The 19,424-nt window shown below is 36.0% G+C and overlaps 1 protein-coding gene across 1 annotated transcript in view; it reads right to left on the reverse strand.

Annotated features, from left to right (window-relative positions):
- Nucleotides 1-301: 301 nt before the first annotated feature.
- Nucleotides 302-19,424, reverse strand: part of DCAF13 (DDB1 and CUL4 associated factor 13) — a 30,358-nt gene continuing 11,235 nt past the window's right edge. Inside the window, exons 5-11 of the mRNA XM_046642159.1 lie at nt 18,852-19,007; nt 15,537-15,614; nt 12,300-12,382; nt 8,322-8,486; nt 3,297-3,432; nt 1,960-2,123; nt 302-1,076 (exon numbers count right to left, since the gene is read on the reverse strand). Coding sequence (XP_046498115.1) covers nt 989-1,076; nt 1,960-2,123; nt 3,297-3,432; nt 8,322-8,486; nt 12,300-12,382; nt 15,537-15,614; nt 18,852-19,007 — 870 coding nt within the window. The 3' untranslated portion in view covers nt 302-988. The remainder of the gene's footprint in view (nt 1,077-1,959; nt 2,124-3,296; nt 3,433-8,321; nt 8,487-12,299; nt 12,383-15,536; nt 15,615-18,851; nt 19,008-19,424) is intronic.

A 19,424-nucleotide genomic window follows, 5' to 3' on the forward strand; every position in this document is an offset into this window, starting at 1 on the left:
GACTGATCTCTTCTTAGCCTTAAGAAAACTATAATGAAATAACAGAACTAACACACAGCTTAAGAAATAACCTTAACAAGAGTTTTGGTCTCCTGTGGATCCCACTCTGACTGTACCCTCCTCCCACTCTCCAGATTTTGATCTTTATCATCCATGTGCATTTCTTTACATTTTCACTACAAATATACATATTCTTGAAGGACACATTTTTTCTTTGGATTTTTAAAATCTTTTCTTTAATGAAGAATGTCCTAAAATTTAGGTTTATATATATACATATATGTAAATAATAGAATCTACTAAGCTGATGATTTTAAAAAAACAAAAACCAAACCTGCGTCATGCAGAACTATTTACAATTTAGTGAAATTGAAGAGAAATTATTTAGCAGAAATGGATCAAAGCTATAATGCTGAGAAAAAGGATGTTTTATTATCTTCACTTGACCATAAATTAAAATTACCATTATTTATAAAAGTTATATAAATGCAGGCTGATCATCTTTAAAGTCTCAAAAAGCCAAATATAAATAGAACCCCCAAAATAAATTCAATTAAAAAAAGTTCTGGCATAATTTATCTACATGCTATGTGATATCCTGGGAAGAACCACTGCAACGATTATCCAAAGTAACATCAAAGGCAGCAGAAGAGATGCTTGGTCTTAAATGTAAATCCAAAGGTACAGTGTCTACAACGACAGTGCAGAGCAGAAGTATAGCTGCAACTTCTAACAGCAAAAAATAAGTTTGTTTGCAAATACTGTATTCGTCAATGACATAAGAAAGCAGATCAGGATAAAACGATGGATAGTCTCATCAACTAGGCCACCTTATTTCAAGACAATTTTTCAGGTAGCAAAAATGAACAACAATAAAGCTCTATACATATGACCGAACTGTTTATTATGCTAGACCCAGTACTTTTAGAGCTTACAAATTAAAATGTAACAAATAATTATACATCAGCATTGGTAGGAATATCAAATATTATTTCACAACTGCCACTATGTGTTTCTTCTTCTCTGACACAATTGGCACAGATCCAGGCTTGCTATGTTTGAGACGATTCACTTCCCTAGAAATAAAACAAAATACACAAGATATAAGTAAGTTTATGAGAAATCATCTTAGCCAAAGAAAACTTTTTGGGAAAAATCACAAAGCATTTTCTTTCACTGGAAAACCACCAACTGAAAAAAAAGGCTTTCACAATGTGATTAGGTAAAAAGTAGCTAGAAATCAACTTTTGTTACTTTATTTAATAGCTTCTTCTCTTATCACATATCAATGTCCTTTACTAAGTTTAAAAACCTGCCACAGTGACTCAACCCCCTATCTTCCCAGAGGTAGCAAAATAATAATCGTTTATATAGTCTAATTAAAAAAAAAAAGAGCCCTGTTTTAGAATTTCTATAATACTTTGCATGAATTCAAGGATTGCAAAGAAGGGAATATTTTGCAGGAAAATGGTGGTGGCAGTGGTGGGGAGCTCTGCTTCAGAGCAAAAAGGTTCGATTCCAAATGTTATGATGAAGCATATTAGAAAAATTTTTATTTAAGAAACGTGCACGAGTTCTTTGCATTCTTTAATTTGGAAAGCACACAATACTTTCTTAATTCCAGCCACATTAGAAATCATTTTTCAAACATTATCTATTCACAATAGTTTTTTTAGTATGAACAGAAGCATTTTCCTGTTTTGATACGTCATTTTCACTGTTTGCCCTTTAAATATATTCTCAATGGAAATTTTCACAATCTTAAATGATCACTGCTCCCCCCTTTTATCAGGAAAAAGAAAAAAGCCCAGAGAAGTCTTCAAAAATACCTCTAATGGTGACAACAGCACATAAACTATTCCCTTGAAAGGCAGGTTTTTTGTTTGCTTGTTTTTGGTGAGCTGAGAGAGGGAAGTTAGAAAAGAGTACTGAGATAGAGTCAAATGCCCCAAAACATACTTCCGCCGACGAGCTTCTCTCATGATGCGCTGTTCCTGAATCTGGCCATAGATAGACTTAGGGAGATGTCGGTGTCGAGCGATACGTTTTATATGAGGATGATGCTGAAATTTCTCCTTCAACTTCTGGTTATAATCTTTGGCTGCTTTTTCTCGTGATGTAAGCTGAAAAAGTGCATTTTGATATTTTAATGAATGGTGTGTTCTTTGTTTTGCTGCAGCATAACAAAGCTAGGAAGCACCCTTTCCCTCCCAAACTAAACTTTTATGACACGTGGCCAAATGTCATTCTACCCCTTACAAGGTTATGTTAGTAATACCAGCTCTGCGAGCACTGAATTTCCTTTTAGGCAGCACGCCTACAATGTAGATGATGCCACCAAGTGAAGAACAGCAGTGCGGAGGGAGCAGGGCTATGTGGACCCCTGGGCTGGACCTTCCCCAGGCATAAATAACAAAGAGAAAGCACCTAAACTATTCACTTGAACTTTTATTCTGTGAAAGTAATTACCGAAACAGAAAAGAAAAAGTGTTCAACTCCGTAACTACTAGGCTTTGTGTAACAAATGTTAAGGATGATGTGATTTAGAAGAACATCTAATGATGAACTGAAACCCAGACATAGTGTAATGCTTAGCAATCATTAAACCTGAAATAGAATTGTCTTTAATTACTGTTTATCATCTTGATTTTCCTACTGGGGCTAAGTAGAAAATACCTCAAACTAAGCCTTTCCTTCCTAAATTTAATATTTGTTTCCGATACACTCTATGAGTTTATTAAAGAAAACATGAGACATTCAGAAAAACATCAAGAACAAAACAAAAATCAACCATAATTCCACAACTCAGAGGTAGCCAGCCAATGATACTATTTGTTATATCTTCATGGAAACTTTTATAAAGTCTGAAGCTTTCTGTATTTTTGTTAAAGGTAAGTGTTTCACTGTCTTTGATATTAAAAGACTTCACAGGGACATGCAGCCTTTGATCTGCCTGATTACTATTCCTGTGACAGAAGAAATAGGCATTCTGAGTTCTAAGTTTCTAGTCCCTACATCTTCTCTCCTCCCTACTTGAAGGAAAACGCAAAGAATCAAGAAGGTTCAAATATTATCAAACTCTGAATTAACAAAGGCCTCTGAAGGTGTCTATGACACAAAAAAAGTCAATCTAAATATAGCCATGTCTGTTTTGTTGCATCTTTTTTTCTATCACAACTATGCCAATTTTATCAAAATACCTAAAGCACTTCAAATAAATCCTCTTTACAATATAATGATATCCAATAAAGTTAGAAACTAGCTTTTTGACAATGAAACAAAATGGGGTCTCTTACCACACCCAGTTTTTCAGAAGCGTTAGCTTTCCACAGACGAATGTTCATTTCATCAGAGCCACACATTATGTACTTGCTGTCAGAGGTCCATTTTACACAGATAACATGTTGCATTCTCTTTGTGTGATAGACTTCCCTAAAGAAGAGGAATTAAAGTTAAAACCCTTTGGATTTTGGTACAGATTTTCTTTAACGACTGCCTATCAAGTATGAGGATGCCATTTTTAGTTTTAAGAGAGTTTAAAAGAGAAATTCAAATTCATTTAAATATATTTGTATTGAACCAAATCAACAAGATTCTATGCTAAGTGCTGGGGAATTAAAAAAATTCCTGCTTTCAGAGAAGTTACAATCCAGTAAGAAAAACAATATAAATATACTAAGCCCAGAAAAGTTCACAAATAACTGAGGTCATATAGTACAAATAAAATATGCTGAAGCTGCAGTAATTTTGTAACAATAAGAAATGGATTGCTTTTAATAAGGCTTCCCCCTCCAAATCAATTCAGGTCAACCACCACACTTTTCTTTTTCATTTTACTGGAAAATAAAATAAATGCAATGGCATTCAAAGATTCAAAGAGGACATCCCCATATGTTGACTCTAATGACTGAGTTCTGTTTTGTTCAAATTGTTTAAAAAGGTTAATTAATTGAAGTGAGAGTTAATGATTTACATGTGTGAAGAGAAAGGGAAGGCTATAGAAGGTTCTGATGAGTTAAGAATCATTTAATAAATGGAGATGTCAAATATCATACCTACTTGGAAAGGCTGAGAAACATGCTAAGTGAATTCACAGAAGATACTATATTGGGAAGTGTTAAGAGCATTAAAAAGCAAGGAAAAGATAAGGTCAGAAAAAATAAAAAGAGGAGACTTCTGGAGAAATAAATTTTCCGTATCTGGATTAAATGATTCGAAATGCAGACTGCTTGAGGGAAAGAAAACAAACTCCACAAACTCTGCCCACTAACAGCAAACCCACAGATGACGACCAAATCAAAGAGGATTTGCATCTACAAAACAAATCTCTGAAGGACACTCACAAAACCAGGCTTTTACACTGCTTCTAATACATACGTTTTGAGCTCTTGAATGAACATGTAGATAAATCATGAGAAATTTATTTCTAAAAGGAAGATGCTTAGAAATACCCTGTTAAAATGAAAAGCAGATGAGACAAAGACTGCTTTTTCTTTTCCTCTCAATGCTCTGCTTTTCATGCCTCAATTCTTATAATCTCTACCTACGTAAAGACCTCTTTTTTCCCATAGCAACATAACAAGTTTAAATACTAGGAAATTCAATCAGGCTTTGGTAACCATTAAAAATCACCTGTTCATGTATTAAACCCACCAAACCCAACAGATTAGTCACTTAAACAACTCAGAATCTTCCTTAATGGTAAACTACGCAGAGCTCTTACCTTCTAGATACGTTTATGCTTACACGAGTGATGGCTACATAAAGTTCACTACAAGTTATACTATTTGGAGATAAATACATCTTAAATCTTAAATTCTTTATATACATAGTCAAAATAAACTAACTGTTCCATGTGAATGCAATTTATTTACTTGTTTGCTTAGTAAATATTGAATGAAATCCCAACAGCTTACTTTCAAATACTGATTTAACGGTAGTTTTTAAAAATCTACTCAAAATTTACTTTAAAAATACACTTTAACCATTTTAAGGTCTTTCAAAGGAAAATATTTTTAAACTACAGATCAATCAAAGCACTGTCTACGTTATTTGATGTTTGTAATGATAGGAAACTCGAGCAGACCACAGAAACAAACCAGAACTAGCTTTCAAGCTGATGAAGGCAAAGGTCAGAGGGAACACACTTATATCTAAACCCAAAGGGCAGTAACACATTAAGATCGTCATTACAAACCTCCAAATGACGCCAGGAGATAATTCCCCAGAAATGGGGTGTAAGAACTCCTCACTTCATACAATTCTGGAATAAATTTGAGCTTTTTAGCTAGACTTGCATTAAGTTGCCCACATTGGCTTTGGAATAATTCAGCTTGAACTAATCTGCTGGGCCCTTGAGAACACAGGTGCCTAAACATTCCATTTCTCTTAATCTTTATTTGTTTTTTTCCCATTCTTTGTGTCTGCTTCTGTATCATGTTAGAAAAGTATTGTCCTACTACCTTTGAAGGTTCTACTGCCAAGAAATGATGGAGGGCCACATTCTCTTGATTCTTAATATTTCCCAGAGAGGTGAGAAGAATAGAAACTATCAGCCTTGACTTGGGCATGACTCAATAACCCCAACCATTCATGACGGGCGAATATCAAGTTAGTTGCAACAGCCAAACAGGAATCAGCACCAGGAGTTCTACAGTGGAGATGATGGAATGAAGATCTAAGTCATCAGAACACTCCAGTCAGTATGCTTTTGATTTAAACACCTTTTAAAGATTTTACTTTTTTTTATTTTCCTTTTTCTCCCCAAAGCCCCCTGGTACATAGTTGTATATTCTTCATTGTGGGTCCTTCTAGTTGTGGCATGTGGGACGCTGCCTCAGCGTGGTTTGATGAGCAGTGCCATGTCTGCGCCCAGGATTCGAACCAACGAAACACTGGGCCGCCTGCAGCAGAGCGCGCGAATTTAACCACTCAGCCACGGGGCCAGCCCTAAACACCTTTTAAATCAGATACACAGTGATGATAATTATTTGCTAGCAATTAATGAAGGTTTAGGAATTTACAGTGCTTCTTCACATTAGAGGGCAGAAAGATGCAACTATCACAAGTAAAAACACCAAAGAGTCAGACAGACAGACTGGCTATGACCAAAAATGGTATTGATAAGTTGACTGACTCTAAGGAAGAGGCTCTGTGTGAAATCTTCTGGTTGTGAATACAGGGCTGGGACAGGGGTGAGGCAAATGAAGTGCCTACAGCATAAACTTTAAGGAGGCACTCACTCTCATGGTGGTGCAGATGCAGGGTTGGCATTTGCACAACCTTGAGATGAATAACTCCTTGAATTTCGCACCCTAGGCACCTCACTTAGAGGCACCCCAGTCCTGGCCCTGTGGAACAGAAAGCCAGTGAGTCAGGAGAAGGACACGATGTGCCTTTGAAAGCAAACATCATTCTGTGAGAAGGTCCAGAAACCTTCAGCACTGTAGAAGCCAGGCTAGTTATCATTCAGAGTAATGATCAAAATTCTCATCATTGCACTAAACTGGTGAGATTTCTCCACCCTGTTGTACTTACACCACCCAACTGTATGTTCTCTAGATTTTTATTTTATTTTATTTTATTTTTCCTTTTTCTCTCCAAAGCGCCCCAGTACATAGCTGTATATTCTTCACTGTGGATCCTTCTAGTTGTGGCATGTGGGACGCTGCCTCAGCGTGGTTTGATGAGCAGCCCCATGTCCGCACCCAGGATTCAAACCAACGAAACACTGGGCCGCCTGCAGCAGAGAGCGCGAACTTAACCACTCAGCCATGGGACCTGCCCCTCTAGATCTTTTTTTAAGTGAAGAAAGGGTCCCAGAAAATTTCCCTGTTACCATCAATCTTTATGAAGCTGGGTAAACTGCTTTACCAGCTCCACACTGTTGTTGTCTAGCACAGACCATCACCTCCCACCCTCAGTATATAGGTTCTCTGTTCTTTCCTTTCCCTGATTGTACTCACTTGTCTCCTTTCCTTTTCTACTACCACCAATCATTCCCTGTTATCTTTCACCAAATCCATCTTCTCCCCAATGAACTATACTTCCATCAAGTAAGACCATGCCATTCAATTAAGTATGCGTAGATATATGCATATGCATGCATGTGTTGTTCACATATATTTATATTGTATTTTAGTTTTCCAGGAAAACTTCCTCAGTTTACTTGGATTTGCTTTGAATATGCTTCCAGGAACACATATGATGCCTTACTAAGGAACAAGAAGAATGCGTATGAAAATCTTCTGTAAACCATAGTACAATATACAAGGGGCTGTATCTTACACAAGAATTAGGTTTTAAAGTCAGCCTGTAAAGCAAAAAATCAAATGCAATCAAAATTACCCTGAAAACCTTAAAATGCCAGTTTTCGGTAAACCACCTCAATAGAATTATAGATGATATAATACTATATAGATATATAACATTCAATAACGTATAAGACGTAGTAGAGAGCCAAGCCGTACAAAACACACGTCTTAAACACTAGAATTACACTCAATGTGCTTATAGAATGAGAGACACAGAAAAAGAGAATGGGACAGCTGATTAAACGGTCCTGACAATTTAAACTGTTATTTTTCTAATCTTTGCCTTAGTGTATAAGAGCTGAATTTGAATAAGAAATAACAAATGTAAGGTATTATTGTTATTAATTGCTCTTAAATTATATTAGGGTAAAATTTAAGTTCTTCATTATCAAATTAAAAGTTTACCATATTTTAGAGCAGTGAAAATACTCTATGAAATTATCATGATGGATACATGTCATTATATATTTGTTCAAACCCATAAAACATACAGTACCAAGAGTGAACCCTAAGGTAAACTGGATTTTGGGTGATTATGATGTGTCAATGCTGGTTCCTCTTTGCCAATAAATGTACCATTCTGGTGAGTGATGTTGATAAGTGGAGAGGCTATGCATGTGTAGGTGCAGATATATGGGAAATCTCTGTACCTTCCTCTCAATTTTGTTGTAAACCTGAAACTGTCCTAAAAAAATAGTCTTTATTAAAAAAGGTTTACTATAAAACACTTAAAAATAATTCTAAAATAAAAGGTTTTTCCCCAAGGCAAACACTAAAATTTTTTATCAATGAACTATATAAAGATAATATCCTGTTCAGTGAAAGAAACTGCCCAGTAGGCTGATGTTTTGCCCCTAGATGATACAGTAGAAGTTGGTACTCAAGTCACAATGCCTGGGTGTGAGCCCATCATATACACACAACCAAACAACCTTTCAAAAAAGATAAATCATGATCAAAACAAGGAAAAATCAAATAAAAACAAATGGTTTACTGGTAGTAACATACCTGCTTCTACCTTTGTCCACAGGAAAGATGCGAATAGATTTATCAAAACTAGCAGACACAAACTCTTTCCCGGTGGGAGAGTAATCCACATCAAGCACGGCAGACACATGATCCATATGTACCATTACAGGAGTGTCCAGTGCACGCATATCAAAAGTATACAAGCTGTAAAAGGAGTTTTAATTATTTGGTACAAATTTCTACAAAGAAGTACCGGCAGTACTAAAACACTAGTGAAAGTAAGACCACTGGCTAAGTAACGCACATGTAAATAAACAGCTCAATTCTTTACATGGCAGGTAGGGGACAGGGAAAAATATCAACAGCTTTTATTATTCCTTAAGATTACACTCACATACCTTCATCCTTATAAATCTCATTGTTAGAAAATGTGGAAATTTCAGAAAAGTACAAAGAGTACAAAACTCACCTTTAATTCCACTTCCCAGAGGAAGTCAGTTAGTGCAGTGTAATTATCTCTAATCTTTTCACCATGCTATTTAAATACATACTTTTAATAAAATTGAGATAATACTGTATAAAGCTCTGATTTCTGCTATCTCATGTAGCATGAGTATTTATCCATTAAATAATCTTTCAAAATATTTTAATGGCTACATTTAAATATAAATTAACAACTTACAATTTCTTTAAATAAAATTATTCATTAATAAAAAATTGGAAACTTTATAATTATAAATAATTGTTAAATGAAATTGATATTTGAATTTTTGACATTTAATCTTTAATTGAGCAGGACAGATTCAATTAGATCTGGAGAGATTCTTACACGTAGGATTATTAAGTCCAAAGGCACGAGCATTTTTAAGGCTTTTGAATTGACAAATCATTTCCAACAAAGTTGCACTAATTTATACTCCCATCAGTGATATATAACAGTGAGCATAGCTTTTCAAAGGGTGTACTAAAATTAGAAAACTATACTTTGTGCACAGCTGGTAAAGATAACAACTTCAAGATTTTCAAGGTTTAAAAATTCTTAATCAACAGTCAAAAGAATAGTGCTTCAAATGATCCAACACGGACAGTGGACAATAGTAACAAAACATTACTGGGATGAAGTTCCCAACATCAAAACACGTCAGGATGATAGAAATAGTGAGAAAAAGTTTGAGGAGAAACAGGATATCTACATAATTTTAAAGTACCTCCTGAAGGACGTGTATTAATTACAAAATGAAAAAACTAACTTTAAGTGGAGAAACCTTGCAGATACCACTTTAACTAAGTGATCAAGGTTAACATCATCAGTAATAAAACATGTTGACGTCATGTACCAGATCTGATGTGTCAAAAAGGACTTAGCAGTTCTGTGGTATTTTTGCCAAAAATGCATAACTTCAATCTAATAATACGAAAATGTCACTTAAGCCCAAATTAAGGGCAGTTTACAAAATAATTAACAAGTTAAATCCTTTCCAAAAGTGCTAAGGTCATGAAAGACAAGGGAAGATTGAGGAACAGTCACAGACTGAGCAAACTAAGGAGACATCACAATCAAATGCAACGTGGGATCCTGCATTGGATCCTAGAACAGAAAAAGAACATTAGCGGAAAGACTGGTGATGGAATAAAGTCTGTGGTTTAGCTAACAGTAGTGTACCAATGTTAATTTCTTGGTTTTGCTAATTAAACTTTCGTTATGTAAGACATTAACATTAGGGGAAGCTGGCTGACAGGTACTATTTTCGCAGCTTTTTAGTAAGCCTAAAATTATTTCAAAATAAAATGTTTAAAAAAGTAACACTTCAAAAAGAGTATTTTTTAATACTATTACTACAAAAGGTCACTGATGCTAATGATAAAATACTCCAAACACCACGAAATTCTCATCAAGAGAGAACTCACTCTTCTTTCTAAAAATCTTCCAACATACCACAGGACTCTCAGCCAAGGCCATACTGATCTTTGAGGTTAAATCTCTGACTTGACAACTGCTTTATAGTCCCTCTCTAGAGCACTGGTTCTCAACTAGGTTTGTTTTGTTTTTTAAGAATCTGGGGGGTTTTGGGGTTTTTTGGAGAGAAAAATTCACCCTCAGCTAACATCTGCTGCCAATCCTCTTCTCTTTTTCTCCTCTCCAAAGCCCTAGCACATGGTTGTATATTCTAGTTGTAAGCCATTCTAGTTCTTCTACGTAAGTTGCTGTCACAGCATGGCTACTGACAGATGAGTGGTGTGGTTCTGCAGCCAGGAACCACAGCTGGGCTGCCGAAGCGGAGCACACCAAACTTTAACCACTAGGCCATCAGGTCTAGCTCTAAAAATCTGGTTTTTTAATACAGTGTTTTAATTTCTACATGAGAATAAGTTTAAAAATTTATTCCAATTCCAAGCAAATCAAGCCATCTGGATGGAAAATGTTTACATAAACAAAGTTTCAACAGAGGATTTTTTAGGGATCATCTATTCCAACTCTCTTACAGATAATGAAACTATGGCACAGAGCTAGTTCACATGACTTGTCCAAATTTCTACAGTAGTTACTGGCTGGGTCAAGACTTGAACTTGTGTTTCTAATTCATAATGATTAGACTATTTAAAGGCTAATAAAAGAAGGAAAATATTAAAAATATAGAAAAAGGATACCACAGCAAGATCACTTTCAAGTAAGAATAATTATGGCACTCTATCTAATCGTTACTCCTTATAAAAGACATGCTCTTTGTTTCAGGTGTCATATGTAATTCTTCCCAAGGCAAGAAACGAGAAACTCCAGAGATACTGTAAGAAAAGATATCTTGCCAAAATAGATAATTAGAACAAACTTCAGAAACCTTAATAAGGTTGGTCAGCAGGACATTCTTTTATTGCCTTTAACTTGAATAAGTCCATTTCATTTCAAAATGTCAATAAAGGCTAAAAGGGTTTCAATTATTTTGGCTTGGTACTGCTAGTTAATGAGAATCCAACTGAGCTTCTTTCTAGTACAGAAAGTCATAATAGATGTTTCTAGTTGGTACCACTAAAACATCATGTAATAAATCCTATTTCTGAGCTAATTTATACTTTCATAAATAGCAGTGGAACACAGAAGTTAGATACAGAAGATATAAAGTTCAATCCAACAACAAACTTCTACCTTCTCAAAAAAACGTGTACTAAGAATCTACTATATGCATAGCACTATAATAAATGCCTTGGATAAAAGAAGATGAATATGACACTATTTCCTCACTAGATTAAAACTTCCTGCTTCAACAGCCTCATCTTTAAACACGGGATGACATATATGTCCTATCCACCTTAAAGGGATACGGAAAAGATAAAACAAGACAGCCAATGTGAAAAGCAATATATAAGGAATCATAAAACTCCACTGAGGTCAAGAACATAAGGTTGCTAAGTCACCTTTAAGTGGAGTCACAGAATAATATATTGTAAATATTAAGGTAAAGATTGAAACTGCATTTTTTCTTTTGTCTTACTGAAGTAAGAGTGATACTGATAACATGACTATCAGCCAGCTGAAGAGCTACAAATTTTGAAGGCAGATATTTTTAGTTTCTATTAAAATACGTATGGTTCAGTCATTATTTATAGGTCTACATCAGAGATCAGCCAACGTTTTCTGTAAAGGGCCAGATAATAAACATTTTCAGCTTTGTGGGTCATACGGTCTCTGCTGCAGCTGCTCAACTCAGGCATCATAGCACAAAAGCAGCCATATTCAACACATAAACAAGTGTGGCTATATTCCAATACAATTTTACAAACACAGGCAGCAGACAGGATTTGGTCCATGGGTCATAGTTTACTGGTCTATATTATTTTGAAAACTGAGAATACTCTTCTGAGAAGCTCTTCTCCAATTTGGAAAACATTTTTTTCAGCAAAACAAATGACAGTTTTCTAACATATATGAAGGAATACTACCTAGGTAAATATATTTCATTAGTAAGACTTATACAATTGAGCCATTTCTGATAGAATAGGTTTTAAAAAGGGGAAACTTACTTGTAATCTTCATTTGCTGCAGTAAAAATGAAAGCTTCCATAGGGTTCCAACAAATTGTATTTGTTCTCATATCTAAGATGACCTGATAAAAGAAGCATACACTAACCCATTACTACGAAATTAACTCCCTTTAAAATGAATAAATTTCCCACTTCATTTCCTTTCCTTCTTTTTTCATTAATTTAAGCAAATATTTAGTAAACAACTATCATGTGCAGAGTACTCCACCTGGTGAACAGGAAAAGAAAATCAATAATTGTTTCCTGAATACAGAGGCAGAGTGGTAAATATTGAAAAATATAAAAGTGCTTAATAAATGGTCCCTTGACCTCGAATAACATAGTTTAGTCAGGAAAATGAGACATATATAAGAAAAGTTAAAATATAAACAATGAAGCAGTAAATGATTAAGTATCAAATTAGGGGTAAAATTAATGGTGAGCTTAGGGTTAACAGAGAGAAGAAAGATTTCAAAAGACAAGCATGATTTCAGCTGACCTGTGAAGGACCAGTGTATTATGGTGTTTATCAAAAAGAACATTTTGGTACCATGTCTTCTCAGATAAGGGAAACAAAAGAAAAAGTAAACAAGTGGGAGGGCATCAGACTAAAGAGCTTCTGTAAGGCAAAAGAAACTAGAATCAAAACAAAGAGACAATCCACCAATTGAGAGAAAATATTTGCAAATCAAAAATTTGACCAGGGGTTAATCTCCATAATATATAAGAAACTCACACAACTGAATGATAAAAAACAAACAACTCGATCAAAAAATGGGCAGAGGATATGAACAGACATTTTTCCAAAGAAGCTATACAGATGGCCAATAAACACATGAAAAGATGTTCAACATCACTAATCATCAGGAAATGAAAATCAAAACTACACTAAGATACCACTTGACGCCTACTAAAAGGGCTATAATCACCTAAGACAAAAAATAACAAACGTTAGAGAGGCTGTGGAGAAAAGGGAACCCTCATACACTGCCGGAGGGAATGCAAACTGGTGCAGCCACTACGGAAAACAGTATGGAGATTCCTCAAAAAACTAAAAATAGAACTACCATGTGACCCAGCTATCCCACTACTGGGTCTCTACACAAACTACTTGAAACCAACAATCCAAAGTAACATGTGTACCCCTATATTCATTGCAGCACTATTCACATTAGCCAAGACATGGAAGCAACCCAAGTGCCCATCGACTGATGACTGGACAAAGAAGATGTGGTACACTACTCAGCCACAAAAAAAGACAAATTCATCCCATTTGCAACAACATGGAAGGACCTGGCGGGAATTATGCTAAGCGAAATAAGCCAGACTGAGAAAGACAGACACCAGATAATTTCACTCATATGTGGAATATAAACAAGTACTGGGACAAAGAAGACAATTCAGTGGTTACCAGAGGAAGGGGGAGTAGAGAGTGGGCATGGGGGAGGGGGGCAGGGGAGCATTTATGTGTTGACAGTCAAGAAATAACGTACAACTGAAATCTCACATTGATGTAAACTCAATTAAATTATGAACTCAATTAAAAAAAAAGGAACATTTTGGGTAGGATAGTCTTTTGTTGTGTGTGACTGTCCACTGTAGGATGTTTAGACTCTCAGGCACCTGCCCATTAAATGCCAGTACTTGTCTCTAAAACGCCCTGCCCACATTCCCAAAAATACACTTGGTGGGAGAAGACAACCCCTGATTGACAACCACTATATTGAGGGAAGAAAAGATAGAAGAAACACTGACAGTCTAGTAGACAGAACAAAGAAATAATAAAAAATAGCATCTCTGCATCCATCTAGGTGACTTGCGTGTGATAAACCATACTTAATTGTGACCTCACTGACTGAAACAAATAAATAAATGTAATACAAATTGGGACCAGATTTTGGAGGGCCTTGAAAGTCAGGCAGGTTACAATTCTTTTCTTCACCCTAAAAGTAATGGAGTGTCATTAAAAATTGAGAACGGAGGGGTGGAGGGGCCAGAAACTATTATTTATTAAACTAGTACTTCATGTTAGCATTCTGCTAAATGCTTAAAGTATCATGTTGAATTCTCCCCAATGTGCTGCAAGGTAGTTATTAATTCACCATTGACAGGAGAAATACAGATTAGGTTACCTGCTTCAAGTCTAACATTGAAGTTCACATAGGATCCTCCCACTATGATCACATGAATGAGTGTGATAATCTTTCCAAAGTATTATCATAAACTGGAAAGATTATCCCATTTATCTAGTTCAAACTTCAGTGAATATACTCTGCTTCTAATATTTCTGAATTTATTACATGTTATTTGATTTAGAAACAACAAAAATATTAAAAGCATTTCTTTCACATGTGGACTATGACCATAGACTTGTGGTACATGAACGATGTCTAGCCCTTTCTGTACTCAGAATTCTAACACTCGAAATCAACTTTATACTCTTTTCTTTATAATGGTACTCCTCTCTTTACCAACAATATTTCTCTCCCTCTTTAGAGTCAGCTGAAAGCGCTATTAGCTTTCCTATGTAAGTCCTGGAATGACTGCCTTAGAACTATTGGGAAATCCGTCACCTTGAACAGCATAGTGTTTGTCTAAACAAAACGTCAAACTAGTACCCATCAGCACAGAACTAAACAAATAAAGCTGCTTATGTGAATAAGTTACAAAACTTTCCAGAATAAAATACTGTACATGTCATATGATAATCACGAGGCCTGAAATAATGGAATGCAACACAATCATAGGTCACTTAATAATGGGGATACATTCTGAGACAAGTATCAGGCAATTTCATCGTTGTGCTAACATCACAGAGTGCACTTACACAAACCTAGATGGCACAGCCTACTACGTACCTAGGCTATATGGTACCAATTTTATGGGACCACTGCCGTATATGCAGTCAATTGTCAACTGAAACACCTTTATGCAGCGCATGACTATACTTTTAATTCAAAAACTTTCAATTCAATAAGTACTAACTAGATGCCTAAAATTTACTGGCATTATGAAAGACACAAAGACGACTACATACAGTACCTAGTGGAAACGTAAAGGTCTCTAAAAAGCACCAAGGAGCTGAGAGAAGGCCACTGTGATCACTTTGGGTTCTAAGAATATCTCCATGAAAAAAAATTTAATTCTGAAAAAACATGTGCTCCATATTTTCAGTCACTTGATTTACAAAGGACTGAATCAACAATTGTACAAAGCAGAAGAGAAATTGAAACTCACCTTTTTCAGAGGAGTAGCTTGCCTCATATCATACAGCACTATATTCCTGTCAGAAGCACAACTTCCCAAGAGAAATGTCTAAAAATAAGAATCACAAGTTAAAAGCCAGGCTTGGCAGCAAACCATGTCCACTCAGTGAACAAATGATTTAATTACCCTTAATGTTTATGTTTAAGATGCAAAGGTATGACTTAAAATCCATTTTAAGAGGGTACAATGAATCACAACCTCAGCAACCTAGGCCAAGCATTTTCATTGTTAAATCCCCATGGGCATATTTTAGATGCCAGTGACAACAATGTACAGATAATTGTGTTCTATTTATAACAGAATATACTTTACTTCACCATTTTTCAACTCAGACCTGTTTTCTGTTTTTCAGTATTATAAATATCACTTTAATAAACACTTTCATACATTTTTCTCTTCTTTTTCCAAGGATAAAATTTCAGTAGTGGCATTACCAAATCGGAAAGTGTGAACAAATTTGTGGCCTTTGCTATCCAGGGCTAACTGTTTTCCAAAGAGCTGTACCAATATACCCTGCAATGTGGGAATATGCCAATTTTACTGCAACTGAGCGGCATTAGGTAGCACCATTTAAAAGTTACTATCTGTATGGCAATATTTCCTAATTATAGAAACTGTTACTTTATTAGTAGTTAAACATTTCCTCCTGTTTATTAACTCTGTATAAATTAGGCCTGCTTTTTGTCTAACAGCTTTAAGATGTTTCAAATATTTATTTGTAAAGTCAGTTATAAATGGGCACGGTACTCACATAACCCTTGGCATTACTTGAAAATAAGCCCTCTAGCTACCAGCGGGGCCCTGAATCCCACCCTTTGTAGCACCGTTTCTCCTCACTCTTGGTTCCTGACTCTAACTCTTGGCTTCTCCCTACTAATTACTTCCTACTGCAAATATAGGAGGAACAAGAAGAGTTATCTACTAAGTAGCTGTATGGCCAGCTAACTCTTGTGTGAACACACGTGTACAAAGTTCAAATAAAACATCATCCGGCTAACACTACAACTGTGATCTCTTCTCAGTCCTTTCCAACACTTTCCTTTTGGAATCACTTCCTGACACTTTCCCCTAGTTAGTGACTCCTCTCAACCTTTCTTAGTTTCTCATTATGTCACCTCAAGGTCTGACCAGGTTCCATTTCTAAAAATAAAGACTTTGATCTGAGCAAAGCAAAAAATTCTACATAGACTGAAAGCTGACTTTTCACACTAAAAAATGTGGCAATGCTCAGCATAAACTTTTGGCTTTATCAGAATTCTAGGCTTCAATATTTTAACAGAAAATTAATTATTAATGATTAGAGGAGACAAATACACTCCATTTGTTCACAGCAACACACCCTTTCTATTAAGTTTAACACAGGATAAGAGATATACGCACCATTTGTTTTTACCACTAAGTCAGTTCCTAAGGTTAAAAAAAAACAGCTGAACAAAAACAGTTGTTACACAGGCAAATCTGAAAAACTTGGTCTCTTGGTCATCACTAATCATTAACTATTATTTTAAAATTGGCCATCAGTGCTTTTGACACAGGTATCATCAAAATAGAGAAGCAAAAGATTTTGTTTATTCCTCAGAGAGGTAGGAATAAATATCTGTTCCTTCTGTTTTGTTTTGTTTTTAAATAGTAATAACATCATCATCTTAAATTTGGGTAGCACCTTTTAAAAATATGCACATATATTATCACATTTCACACTCACAACAACCTATGAAGTACACTGAAAGACATAATTAATCTCATTTTAAAAATAAACAAATACAGAGAGAAAGTGTGACTTGTATAAGGTCAAAGGCATGTGCAAAGGCACACTGGCAGGAAATACAGTTCCAGCTTAGCTCCACACCAAGGAGGACATAAAATGTTCCCACAAAGCGCTTGTTTGTAGCCTAGCGTCACCTTGGCCCAGCGCTGCAAAGCCGGCTTGCCCTTTCATGCCTCACCTTACTCTGACAACCAAGGGGGACACAGGGAAAGGAGATGGAGGATGGAGTGAGGAAGATATAGTAGAGATAGATACTCCAGACCAGGGATCAGCACACTTCTTCCATAAAGGGACTGAGACTAAGTATTTTAGACTTTGAGGGCCATATGGTCTCTATAGTGTTTACTCAACTCTAAAGTTGTAGTGCAAAGGCAGCTACCAACAATACGTAGCAAAAGGCCACAGCTGTGTTCCAGGAAAACTTTACTTATAAAAACCAGGCAGTGGGCTCACAGCGGTAGTTTGCCAACCCCTGCTCTAGACCTGCAGCCTCTCCCAGAAGTGTGTATGCAGGAGTGTGCTGGGGGCAGGAAGGGGGTCTTCTGACTGACTTCTCAGCAGGGCCACAAGGCCAAGCTTACACGGCACTGCAGCACAGATGTTCCAATACACCCCACTATTTCTATACCCTGCTCCTTTGGCCTTTCTTCCCTCCGTTTATCAGCTTAGGTGTGAGAGCATAAAACTTGCATAGCAAGACTTTCTTTTATACCATCTAACATGATACTCTCCTAATAACTTCCAAAATCAGCAAAATCTAAAAGCAGCAAAATTACCCTTTCTTTCTGCAGGAAAAGACATCCTTATGGAGTCTTCTGAGCAATGAGTTCACCTATCATTATTAAAAAAAGAAAAAGATCAGGGAAAGATCTGGAGGTCAAGGGCTAGCTTAGCCTTTGGGGCAGCCTCCTTTCCTAAGTTCAGACCTAAATAAATGATAAGTAGTGGCCAATCTCCAACTCTCCCCTTAGACTTGGAAAGAATTAGGAATCACAATTCAGACTTCTGAGCAAAGAAAAATGTAACTGTAACTAATTATCATGTGGTACAATAATAATCATGCATATTATTATGAAGCATTGGTGCCCCTGTCACTTACAAATAATTAGAGAAAACAATGCTCAGTGATCCTTTTGACCTCCAGGAGAGTTAAGAAAAATTAACTTTTTCCTAAAGATACAATGATGTAATCTGAGGAACATGAGTGTTGAAGGCACGAATAAAACTGAAGTTTCACAGCACAGTGTTTGCTTCAATTCCACCCCCAGGAGCACATGCCCACACCCTCCTCTAACGGTGCTTAACACTGGAATATGCGACTAAACTGTGGGCAAGTACGTCGAGATTTGACCAAGGGTATCAGAACTCAGATATAATTTGGAAAACTGACCAAATGCCAGAACACCATTAAAACTCAGAAAATTCTTATATCACATTCAAAAGTTTACTAAACAGAACTGAAGTTATTAAATAATAAGGAAACAATAAGCAGAAAATATTTCAAAAAGGAACATTACCTCAATTGGGTTAAATTTAACACTACTTATACTGTCAAATCCCCAGGTCATTGAACATATAGGATTGGTTCTTTGTTCATCCCAAATGTCTACTTGCTGTCCACATGTGGCAAAAACAGCTTCTTTCCAGTGATGATCAATTCCTGTGTACACTGTCTTTGAAAGCAAAGAGGTTGTTATAGACGGGTCTTTTCATTACTATTTCAAATCTACAGGATGATATTTCAAATATATTTATCTCCATTCTCATTTTTTTTTGAAAAAAATCTCATTCACAAAGAAACTTCTTTGAAGCCGTTTCTTAAAGGAGAAAACAGCACTATAACGAGTGATGTTTCTTATTACACACTGTGGGAATAAAGAAAAATGGTAACATGGGATGCATTTAAGTCTGAATACATGTCATTGAAGTAATTTTTATTTTTATTTTGTATGTTGTTATTTTTTTTGGTGAGGGAGATTGGCTATAGATGTTAGCTCAGAGCCAATCTTCCTCTATTTTGTATGTAGGATGCCACCCACGGCTTGATGAGCAGTCTCCACCAGGGATCCAAACCCATGAAACCCAGGCTG

The sequence above is a fragment of the Equus quagga genome, chromosome 16 (assembly GCF_021613505.1).
Source record: "Equus quagga isolate Etosha38 chromosome 16, UCLA_HA_Equagga_1.0, whole genome shotgun sequence".
NCBI lineage: Eukaryota > Metazoa > Chordata > Mammalia > Perissodactyla > Equidae > Equus > Equus quagga.